We start from the raw sequence: 12,753 nt of genomic DNA, 5'->3' as shown, positions 1-12,753 counted from the left end.
AAAAAAAAAAACATTTTGGAGGTTTAGTCAGCATTAGAAAAAGGTCAAAGTTTCACTGCTTCTGTATGAAAGTGAAGTGAGAACAAGAGAAATAGCTAAGACCTATGTGACAAATAGGAACTGATTGATTTATTCTTTTGGGGGGTTGGGGGAGAAAGGGACGGGACGCAGGTTTGTTTGGAGCTTTGACCTTTTGCTTACCATCATCCTGATCAGGTTTAATCCTTCCGTCTGTCAAGCTCCCCTTCCCTGGTGAGGGGGTCCCCATCTGAGGGGTCACTTTATATTTTAATCTGCCTAGCATCCTGTGCTTTTTAAGGAAAGTTGTTCGCTTGAAGTGAGCAATTGCTTTAAAAATACGTCCTCTAGCCATCCCCCAGCTAGAGGAGGAGGAGTGAGCAATAAACCTACTTCTAATCTCTCTTTTTCCAAAGAAATGGGCTTTAGATTTTGCCGTGGAAGGTAAATCAGTTTTACGACGCATACGTTTGGGTGGTGCATAACTTGGGTGTCCCTTTTTTCGAGACTGTCCCTGAGTGGTATAGATATGAGAGAGTCCGTCAAAGAGTGCCTTCAGCTGGCTGTTCTTAGTCAGACTGCTCAAGGAGGGCACACTGGACTGGCTAGAAGAACTCTGGGGAGAGGTAGAAGAAGTGGAGGTGCTGGACTTTTGTGAACTGGGGCTCTGACCAGAGATGGGGGTTGGGGGCGGAAGTGAAGAAGGTGGAGGTTTTAGCTTTTGTGTGGTACCTGGAGCCAACACATGAGAAGTGCATGACTGTTTCTGAGAGACCTTTTTCCTTGGACGATAGTGCTTTGAAAAGTCTATTATTTCACCTCGTGATCTGCGACCATCAGGTGATGGTGTAAAGAACTTAGTAAGGCCATCAATGAGCCCTTTGGTTTTCTTGTTAACTTTAAGTGTAGAGGCAGAAATGTAGGTGGAGGTGGTGGTGATTTTGGTGGTGGCACCAGGCCGAGTGGGGTCTGTAACAGCCAATCTGCTGCTTGAGTCCTTCCCAGATGCAGCATGACCAGATGAAGGTGTGGTACAGACTTTAGTCTTTTGACCCCTACCAGGTGACCCCCTTCCTGTGAATGCATTCATGGATCCTTCATCACTGGTTACAGACCTAGGCAAAAATTTAGAGAATAGTATCAGCATTCAGTAATAGAATTAGAAAGGTAGCTAAAACAAATTTATAGCAACTAGATGCATTCAATGTGCTTAAACTTAAGAAGTCAAACTGCAACCCTAAGAACGATGTCTGCGTGTGTGTGTCTCCATCTAGGTGTTTCTCTGTTCAAAAGTGGAGCAGCCACTCCCTGTGCATGTTATAATTCTCCCGGGTCCCATCGGGGAGGGACTAGAAGAAGCCATGTGGACCCAGGGCCAATGCAAGTTAAGACAATTTCTGAAGCGACTCAAAAAACATGCAAAGCTTCCCTGATACTTCAATAAAAATGGTACCCCCTGTATGGTCCCAAGTCATTCTGATTTCCTACATCTTTTTAAAAAGTATTAAAGGACGTAAGTCATTAAGTATGATCTAGAAGTGAAAAAATAAGCTCATCTTATCTCTAGTGAGAAGCAATTTTAACTCAGCTGGAAGACATATAAGTAGAATTCGGGCAGGTTTATAACTTAGTACTTTTTTGTTGTTGTTAAAACATTAAAGATACCCTCTTCCTCTCAGCAGTCTATGCTTAGGATGGTAAGATAACCAGTAATACTCTCTACGTCGAGGAGACAATTAGTTACAGCATAAAATATTGCTGAAAAAAGGACAACAATAGCAAAAACTGAAGAAATGATTAAAGAAAAGCTACAGCGGGTCAGACATGACATGGAGTCTGGTGAAGAAGCAGCACATTTACCATGGTCTTTATCAGATACTTGGCATCAGAATCTCTGTACACTATTTCAACTCATTTGAGGCTGGTTCTGCCCATCCAGCTGTGTGGTCCATAGAGACCAGAGGCCACTCCACTACCACAGCTGCTTAGAGGAGCAGCAGCTGCCTGCCTTCACCTCAGGCTAGGGCTTGGAAAGCTACCCATTTTGCAGCAGAGTTTTATACAATAGAAACATTTGCATGTGAATTATGGCAATGCTGGGGCCCAAGAATGCACTTTAAAAATTATCAATTTAGCTGAAGGCTCATAATGAAGAAATGGAAGCCTGAAAATGATATGATATTGCATTATAAAAATATCTTCATTACAAAGAGGAGAGCACAGGGTGGTGGTGGTCCTGCACATTAACGAACAATTTCCGCAGTCAGCTGCAGCGGATTCTGGTGCAGATCAACGGGGCGAGCTACTGGGCTCATCTGAGGCCGCTCCGCCGCCAGGAGCTCTGCCTGACACCAATGCTACAGCCAAATCAGGTTAACACTGGAGAGCTCTAGTGTCACAGTAAGGGTTACCAATAAACAATCATCCAAGCTAAAATGTTTCCCATTAGAATGCTGCATTTGGACTGTATCTGGAATCGATTGCCCAGAAAGGATAAGATGCTTATAAAGCATGTAAAAAGGAAAACTCCCTAGACTGTCTTAAAAATTCCTAAGCTCAAAGGACAATTTTGGACAAACAAAAAGTTAGGACTGGTGCCAGATGCAATTTTCAGCTGTGTCCTTTGTTTAGAAAGTTTATATCCTAATTTGGTTTTTTTAATTGGGCCCTGAGGATACAGTCCCATTTTGAGAACAATGCTTACACAGGATGAATGCAAAAACATATAATTCTACTTCAAATGATGCTAATATGAAAGATTTTATTCATAAATGTTTCATGTTTGCCTCGAGAAATTAACAAAAGTTCCATTTTAAAATGTCCACCAGTTAAAGGGCTTTCATAAAAAAATAAGAAACAACTCAATAAAGGAACATGCATTTTCTATTTCTCTGCTGGGAGACAGAGGTGCAGGAGAGATGGTTCTTCCGAGAGCAGGTAAGGTAGTGAATGGCTTCAGATAAAATGAGGGGGAAGAGTAGCAAGTAAGACAAGGGATCTGGTGTTTGTTCACAGAGTGCGCAGAACATCTATTCATTTCTACAGCACAGTGACCCTTTCACTAAACTTAAAGAGGTGGGCAACAGAACTCCTTTAGATATGCAACCCCCTATTTAATGTTGACAATCAATTCTATAGTCTAAAGGTTTAAAAAAAAAAACATCGATTTCTTCCCTCATCTTTCCTCGACTTCTCTAAGTAACTCCTGCTAAATGTTCTACTGGGCCTTGATGGCAACTGTATGGCCACAGGCTAGCAGAAACGAGGTTATCACAGTACATATGCAGGCCACTGCGAACATGTTATTTCAAATGTATGCCTGCACACATGTGCACATACCAAATGGTTCTGTCGAACTCTGTGTGTGCAAACACGAGGACAGTCATTTACAGGTTTCTCAGAGGCTCCTACTTCATACAAGGGATCTTAAAGGCTGGATACTAAATTAGCACCAGAGAAGTATTTTTTTTCTAAAATGCTATCTGGAGTGAAAAAGAAAAATGGATCCACTCATAGATGTGAATAAATCCCTCTCTTGTTTTAAAATCTCCATAAAAATATTTATATAATTAAGCCTTTCTAATGTTCAAGCCAGTAATAAAGTAGGCAGAATGATTGTTTCCAATTCTTACATTCTGCTTCCGCCCTGCTGTATCACAGATACTGCCAACAGAAGATCCCCAAATGCCAATTGTAATTAAAAATGTTATTTTCAAAAAATTTCCACAGCCTATGCAGAAGGAGAACTATTCCTCATCCCTTGAGTTTGTAAAATGACACGAAAAAGTTAGTGGAATCTAAGGGGGTTACAATCGCCTATATTTTAAAGCACAACATAAAAGATGTCTTTTGATAAGATCTCAACCTACAACAATCGTTGCTTTAATTTATTTTTCGGTCGTCCAATGGGTTTTGCATATCGTCGTTTTATTTGTGCAGCTTTCTCATGAAGTAGTTTTCTTCCCTTTTTCTTTGGTCTGCAGACTTGGCAAATCCACATCCCTGAATTAATATATATATGAAAAAAATATTTTAATGTTTCATTTTAGGAGAAGATATTAAATATAAACTGCAGCTGAAATAAGCTGCCCAAGGGTGCCTGTATGCAGAACTTTATTCCAGAAGGTAGGTCACTCCCTTGTGTCCACATCCTCCTCAGGAAGCCGTCATTAAAGGTCAATTTCCCCCAGAGGTCAAGGTGGTGAGAGCAGAGGGCTGCCTGCCCCTATGTCCAAACCCTTCTGTGAGGCTTTTTGCAACGTGTCACCAAACCTCCCTCCACCACATAAACACACAGGAAAACCCGATCCTGTCAGATAATATGTATCTTTCGATTAGAGGGACACATTTTCAAGTCATTCAGTTTTTGGAGTTTCTGGAAAAAAAAAATATTTGTTTAATTTCTTTCTGGAAATCTTCCACACTAAAAAAAAAAAAAAAAAAGAAAAGAAAAAAAAAGAAAAAGAAAATATCAGTATAAAAGATAGTTTTTGAATTAAAACAGAATTTTAAGTACTGTGGACCTGCAATAATTAAAACTATACATCTGGAATAGGGAAATAGGTCATTGGACAAGAATTTTTAGACCAAAACAACGGAAGCCTATAGAAAAGTTTAGCATATCAAAAGGTCGTATTTCAAGTCAGTGGGGAAAGGATGAAATGACTACTCAGTGAAGTAGTGATCGAACAAACAGCCATCTATATGGAAGGAAAAGAATTACTTCCTATCCTTTATAAAAATAAATTCTGGGCAGATGACTGTTATGACAAAATTAAATGTTACAAGTATCATGAAAAATATGTGGATATTTATTTACTTTTAGCATGAATGACATTTAAGACTGAAGCCATAAAGACAAAGATTCATGGATTGGACTACATAAAAATATAAAGGGCTTCTACAAATCAGTAAGAAAAAGGTGAAAACACTAAGAGAAAAATGATTAAGGGTAAAAACAAGCTTTTTACAAAGATGATATACAAACAGCCAATAATCAAACACAAAATGCTTTCAATCTCACTGCTTAAAGAAAAAAAAATCATGAAACATCTTTTTTTCTATTATCAAATTGGTCAAAACTTTAAATAACAGCACTGTATTTCATTGAATATGAGACACTAATGACTATACAAACCATCTTTTTTTTTTAATGTGTCTTAGACTGAATGAAATACAGTAATGGTGAGTGTTGGTCAAAAATACAGGAGAACAGGTACTCTCACACACTGGTGGTCAGTCCGAAAACTGATACAATGTTTCATGTACATGGCCTTTGATCCAACAATTCCTCCCCTAGGAATTTATCTTAAGGAAATAATTGTGGATGGAAAAAATTGAAAACATTTGTAATGTCCACCATAGGGGACCGGTTAGGTAAGTTATGGTTTGTTTACACATGGGGTTGCAAAATCAAGTATGTTCAGGAGCCACCCAGGGATAATGCATGTGATTGAAGCAAGTTGGAACACAAGACAAGAAGGAGTGAGATTGGGGCCAGGTGAACATGCGTACTCTACCTACAGGACGCAAATTCAAAATTTTAAGAATGCTGTACCAGCTTGCCCATAACACATTTAGAGGAGTTTAAAATACATGTATGTTGCAGGGCGCCTGGATGGCTCAGTGGGTTAAGCATCTGCCTTTGGCTTGGGTCATGATCCCTGGGTTCTCCGATCAAGCCTCGCATCAAGCTCCCAGCTCAACCAGAAGCCTGCTTCTCCCTTTCCCACTCCCCCTACTTGTGTTCCCTCTCTCGCTGTGTCTCTGTCAAAAAAAATAAAAACAATCTTTAAAAAAAAACCCAACATGTACGTTGTCCCAACAAAGCATTACTGCGGCCAGTCACCAGGTGTGTAACCTCTTTGTACTATGGAGTTCTACGCACTCATTAAAAACCGTGTTTAGGAGAACATTTACTGATGTGGGGATATTAGAATCTTATAAAGATGGAGAAGACGTAAGATTACAAAAACATGTTTAGAATGCCCCATGTCTTTTTTTAAAAAGTGTGTAGTGGGGAGGAATTTCTGCTGATTCTTCTTATTCCTTTCTGTCAATCTGTATTTACTAAATCTTTCACAATAAGAAGTGAATAAATTTTATAAAGAGGCAGTTATTTTTAATATTTAATATATCATAAAATGAGGAAAAAGAGCTGAGCTAGGCTTACTTACACAACAAACAGAGACAGAAATCCATACACCATATGGATTTATCCAGATAAAATGGTTCAGAGGCTCATGTTCAAATTATCGACTAAGGGCCAAGAAACATGGGATGCCTCCAGTAGTAGGACTTTGGAGACACCATTACAACATTATGGAATCTCACCTCTGAACATGGTACTGAATAATACAGAGAATGTTCTGAATTTCTGACCTACCTAACCTATTCTAATAAGGGAATGGTTGTGGGAGAGGAAGGCTCTTCTTTATTCCTGTGTCCGAATTAGTCTTTATTATATACATTACCTGCAAACTAAATGCTTTTACACTCCTCTGTTCACAAGCTGTGCCAAACCCACAGGAATAAGGCGGGTAGGAGGGGCAAAGAAACGCTTACGGAACCTGCAGATCTCTGAGCTGGACAAGGCTAATGTGTATGTAATAAAACACATTTTAACTATGGTTTAAAAGTTCACCTTTTGGCATTCTGGAAAGTGGGGGGTCACAGCACTCCATATGGAATCCTCTATCACAGGAGTCACAAAAAAGCATATTATCCTGTAAGATAACATAGTAGAAAGTAATTGAGACTGAAAAAGCTGTAAAAAGCCACAAACTCTCATCTTAGCCCATGAATAATAACAAAATATAATGAAGGGGTAGCATGATCCCTGCTGAAATCTGACATCACATGTGTTTAAAACTCTAAAAAGAAAACAGCAACAGCCTACAAAAACGAAACACCTTAACACTGAAAGCTTGCCCTTTACCTGGGGATGGACCGCGGTGCGCCCTACTTACTGCATTTTTGCCTTGGATCCTACATGCGCTGCACGTCTTGCACTCGATGCACTGCCACCTTAAGGCCTTGACATTTGTTGTTAATTCAGGACAAAATTTCAAGCACGATGGGTGTCCTAGAAGAATAAAAAGCAAATTACTTTACGGAAATGTGGCTTTAGATTTTTTCAATTCTCACTCCATCATACTTAGTAAAGAGTGATAACGTTGGCTGAAGACTTAAAGAACTGGAAAATACAAAAAGATCAGACAATCTGAATTGTACTTCCCTTTCTGCCCTTTTCTACCCGTGACTACAGAAATGTTCCCCTAAGAGAAATCTGAGAAATGTATACCCGTTCCCATCAGATGTCTTGGAGAACTTGGAGATAACATATGCTCTGATCACATTCTCATTCCTGTCCCTTAAGTTCATCTCCTGCCCTGGCCCTCCTCAGCAACCAAACACTTTAACAAAAACTCCCTGGTTTGCTGGACTGTGAGGAGGGTGTGAAGTTCAAGTGATTCCTGCTCTGTGTAATGAAATCATAGAACTTACAATGACAGCTAAAAAAAATGGCGGGTAGGGACCTGCTTAACAATATTATTACAAATGCAAAAAAAAAAAATTATACAGAGAGTATCCCATTGCTGGGATATACACAGACAATACTGTTGCCGTCTTGCCCCTGGGTCCCTGAATTTAAATTTTGGAAGTAGAAGCAAAAATTATGAATCTGAGATTTAAGAGGTTAGAAGATCCAGGTCAAAAAGAATATGACAAGAAGCAACACCGATTGCAGGTTTCCCGCATTCTTCTGCGTGTCCAGCTTTTTCACACTATTTTGGGCACACTTAACATCTAGCTTTGCTCACAACACAGAGGGAAAGTGGATACCCTGAGGGGCAATACCATTCAAGGAAGCCACCCAGGCTACCCTCAGTCATAGATTCCTCCAAAAGGCTTAGGGAGTGTGAGCCTACACTCTCTGGAAGACAGTTCAGTTTAAAATGTGATGGTCTTTTTATCACCCAAACCTGACATCTCTCTCTAAACTTGATTTTATTATTCTAAATCTGGTCTTAAAATAGTAAGAACATTAGTAAATCCCATGTGAAAGAACTTATAACCAAGCTGCAAAAGAAACCTGAGGGTAATAAAAAAAGCAGATTCTGCAATTTCAAAACTGTTTTATAATTTCCTGACTTTGGCAGGCTCATTGTTTAAATATGTATTTTGGGTTGCTGCCAAAAAGGTCCTCCTCCCTAAAGCTTAACAGGTGCTTCATAAAATTCCACCCACTAGGAGATTTGGCTTTTTGAAGTAAAAACATTCAAAATCAATCATCAATACCGTTAATAAAAGCACACTATTTCTGAGTTAAAAAAACATATATATTCCAAACATCTGTATGTAAGATGTTGAGGAAATAAAATGTTGTCATAGGATTACAACCTCAGGACGCAGAGACACCCAGGCAGATGCATTTAACCTATGACACCATTTCTTTTTATAAGGGCTCCTCTCATTCAAATGAGTAGCACAGGGGGAGGAAGTTGAAATATATAAAAATGGCATCAATCACTTCTTTCTGCTCAGGAACAGCAAACAAAGACAGCTTGCTGGTCTACTTTAAGAAGTATACTCTGAATGGGGAGGAGAGAGATCTACTTTGATCAGGGTTCCCCCCTCCTTATATATAGCTGGGAGGGGGGCAAGAACTCAAGTTTTAAAGAACAGCAATTTAAATTCCACCCTTAAAATAGGTCCCATCAGCTTAAAAGTATACCATTTACTTCTCTTTCCCCCCTTTTTATTACTTCCTGTAAGTCATACATCACTAGCACATATGACCTCAATTTCATGCACTAAAGTTTTCTCTACATTTAAATCTGCTTTTGTACTTTTTAGTTTAGTGTTCAGTAACTAAGGCAATTCACATCATATTATAATTTACTATTTATTCTCACGGAGATCCTATGGAAAATACTTTTTAATGATTACACATTTTGAAAATTAATGGATTTTAGCCACTGTCAATCAAGAGCAACAAAAATTCTTCCTCTTTTTGCTTTCTCTCACTTTAAGCGATATTGTATCTCAAAACTACCATTTAAGTTACCCTGTCATCTAGAATCTTGAGCCTATCTTTCCTTTTGGCAGCAATCTTACCTTTATTTAGCTCAAGAGAATTGGCCATAGATCCCTTCTAGCTCTAAATTTCCATGATTCTGTAAAGATGCTGAGGGATGAAGAAACATTTCCACTTTATTTTCTCATGCCCCTTTAAATTAACACAAAAGACTATTAACTGAGTCTTTTTTTTTTCTTTCTTTTTTTTTTTTTTGGTAACTGAGTCTTGATATATCATTACACAATTACAGTAGTTCAAAAAGGACAAAAATGCTACTGATAATGAAATTCCTTACCTCCCATTTAACCATTCCATAGACTCAACAATTCCCTCTAAAATGTAGGATATTGCTCTGCTGACAATTCACAGTTGTTTGTCTTTCTGGACTTTATTCTACTTTTGTGATGTGCAGTTTATCAGATCTGAGAGCATAATATGTATTTATTTATTCATTCATTCTTATTACAAACATATATGAAGCACTAGTCACTTACAGTAGTTTTATCTAGCAAAACCAAAGGAATACTGTTTAAAATTAAACAAGTACCAATAAAACCACAAACCAGTAAAAATAATTTTTGGAGTAAGTACTATGGGAGAAAAAAACATGGGCTCTGTAGTAGACAGCATAATGGCCCTCAAAGATGTCTATGCCATAATCCCTGTAACCTGTACCTATCGTACCTGACACGGTAAATGGAACTTTGCAGGTGACTAAGGGTACGGGTCTTAAGACGAAATTATGGGGGGTTATCTGGGTAGGGACAATCTAATGATGAGTACTTAAAAGCAGAGAATCTTTTCCAGATGGGTTAGTAAAATGAGATGAAAAGGGGAGGATATAAAAGGCTCCACCCAGCTTTGCTAGCTTTGAAGATGGAAGAAAGGGGAAACCAGAAGCCAAGAAATATGAGGGGCCTTTAGAAGTAGGGAATGCCATTTACCTAACAGCCAGCAAGAAAATGGGGATCTTGGCACGGCTAACTCATACTCAGTGGAGCTTTAGGGTTGTCAGGCTGGCTCAGTTGGTGAGGAGTATGACTCTTGGTCATAGGGATTTGAGTTTGAGCCCCACATTGGGGAGAGAGTTTACTTTAAAAATAAATAAATAAAATCTAAAAAAAAAACAAAAACTGAGAGCTTTGCCATTAAGGTCAAAAGTAAGACAAGAATGTCCACTCTCACCACTTTTATTCAACAGAGTACTACAAGTCCTAGCTGCAGCAATCAGACAAGAAAAAAGAATCAAAGCACCCAAATTGGTAAAGAAAAAGTAAAGCTTTGACTGTTTGTAGATGACATGATAGTCTATACAGAAAACCCAAAGACTCCACCATAAAATTATTAGCACTAATAAATGAATTCAGTAAAGCCACAGGATATAAAAATCAATCTACAGAAATCTGTTGTGTTTATACCCACCAATAATAAAGCAGCAGAAAGAGAAATTAAGAAAATAATCCCATTTGTAACTGAACCAAAAATAAACTTAACCAAGGAGGTGAAAGACCTAAACTCTGAAAACTATAAAACACTGACGAAAAAACTTCAAGACAATGTAAAGAAATGGAAAGACATTCCATATGCATGGGCTGGAAGAACAATTATTGTTCATTAAATCCACAGATTTAATGCAATTCCTATCAAAATACCAATAGTATTTTTCCCAGAACCAGAACAAACAATCCTAAAATTTGTATGGAACCACAAAAGATCCTAAATGGCCAAAGCAATCTTGTAAAAGAAAAACAAACCTGGAGGTATCACAATTCCAGATTTCAAGTTATACTACAAAGCTGCAGTAACCAAAACATGATGGTACTGGCACAAAAACAGACATGCTGATCAATGGAAGAGAATAAAAAGCAGAGAAACAAATTAACAATTATAATGGCCAATTAATCACTGACAAAGGAGGCAACAACATGCAATGGGAAAAAGAGTCTCTTCAACAAATGGTGTTGGGAAAACTAAACAGCTCCATGCAAAAGAATAAACCTCGTCTACTTTCTTACACCACTGATAGAAACACACTCAAAATGGATTAAGGACCTAAATGTGAGGCCTGAAACCATACAAATCCTAGAAGAAAGCACAGGCAGTACCTTCTCTGACACTGGCTGTAGCAACTTTTTTTCTGGATATGTCTCCCGAGGCAAGGGAAAAAAAAAAAGCAACAATAAACCATTGGGACTAAATGAAAATAGAAAGCTCTTGCACAGTGAAGGAAAACAATCAACAGAACTAAAAGACAAGCTACTGAATGGGAGAAAATATTTGCAAATGACACATCAGATAAAGCATCAGTGTTCAAAACATATAAAGAACTTAAAAAACTCAACACCCAAAAAATAAATAATCCAATTAAAAAATGGGCAGAAGACATGAACAGATGTTTCTCCAAAGATAACACAGAGTCAGCCAACAGATACATGAAAAGATACTCATCATTTCTCAGGGAAATGCAAACCAAAACTACAATGAGGTATCACTTCACACCAGGTCGAATGGCTAAAATCAAAAATGCAAGAAACAACAAGTGCTGGTGAAGATGTGGAGAAAAAGGAATCCTGTGCACTGTTGGTGGGAATGCAAACTAGTGCCACCACTGTGGAAAACAGTATGGAAGTTCTTCAATAGAATTACTGTATGATCCAATAATTGCACTATTGGGTATTTACCCGAAGAATCAAAAACACTAATTCAAAAGAATATATGCACCCTGACTTTATAGGAGCATTATTTATAATAGCCAAATTATGGAAGCAGCCCAACTGTCCACTGACAGATGAATGGATAAAGATATATGTGTGTGTGTGCGCACATGTGTGTGTATGTGGAGTGGAGTCTTATGCTATTAAAAAAAGAATGAAATCTTGCCATTTGCAGTGACATGGATGGATCTAGAGAGTGTAATGCTAAGTGAAATAAGTCAGTCAGAGAAAGACAAGTAACATATGATTTCATTCATATGCAGAATTTAAGAAAGAAAGGAGAAAGACGACAGACAAGCCAAAAAAACAGACTCTTAACTACATAGAGAACAAACAGATGGTTACGAGAGGGGATGTGGGTGGGGGATGGGTAATAGGTGAGGGGGATTAAGAGTACATTAACCTTGATAGAACACCGAGTAACAGAATTGTTGACTCACTATACTGTACACCTGAAACTAATATAACACTGTAAATTAAAATTTATATATATATACACAAATATAATTTAAAAAATAGGAATATGTATATATTTTTAAATATATTAAACACACACACACATACACACACACAAACATGTAACAGTCACATGAGCTTCATGGTGAAAGAGCCTAAGTGTATGAGGGGAGGTGATACAGAGAGCCTCTGGTGACTGATCCTGAGTTGAGAAGCACATTCGTAGCAGAATCGGGGAAGAAATCCAAACAGGGTTCCTGAGAAGCAGCAGGGTAAATTCTTTGCACATTTTTTAATTTACCTCTATTGGATTAGATCCCATTTTATCTATCGTGTGTGTGTGTGTGTGTGTGTGTGTGTGTGTGTGTGTGTGTTTTAATGTCTGGAATCATTATCTTGAAAAGTAACTTGGCTATCCTTATAAGGAGATGACTTTCTGAAATACACACACACGCACACGCACACACACACACACACACACAC

General features: G+C 38.2%; 1 protein-coding gene across 3 annotated transcripts in view; it reads right to left on the bottom strand.

Moving 5' to 3' along the window:
- Positions 1-7,097, bottom strand: part of KAT6B (lysine acetyltransferase 6B) — a 55,317-nt gene extending 48,220 nt beyond the window's left edge. The window contains exons 1-4 of one of the 3 annotated variants that reach the window (XM_082722586.1): positions 6,987-7,097; positions 6,662-6,743; positions 3,888-4,020; positions 202-1,133 (exon numbers count right to left, since the gene is read on the bottom strand). In XM_082722586.1, the coding sequence (XP_082578712.1) occupies positions 202-1,133; positions 3,888-4,020; positions 6,662-6,737 (1,141 nt within the window). In that variant the 5' untranslated portion in view covers positions 6,738-6,743; positions 6,987-7,097. The remainder of the gene's footprint in view (positions 1-201; positions 1,134-3,887; positions 4,021-6,661; positions 6,744-6,986) is intronic. The other 2 variants (XM_082722587.1, XM_082722588.1) reach the window with 2 other exon arrangements.
- Positions 7,098-12,753: the final 5,656 nt, after the last annotated feature.

Source organism: Mustela nivalis (assembly GCF_964662115.1).
Source record: "Mustela nivalis genome assembly, chromosome: 2".
Lineage (NCBI taxonomy): Eukaryota > Metazoa > Chordata > Mammalia > Carnivora > Mustelidae > Mustela > Mustela nivalis.
The sequence above is the reverse complement of the archived record's forward strand: the minus strand, read 5'-3'. Positions and strand labels throughout refer to the sequence as shown.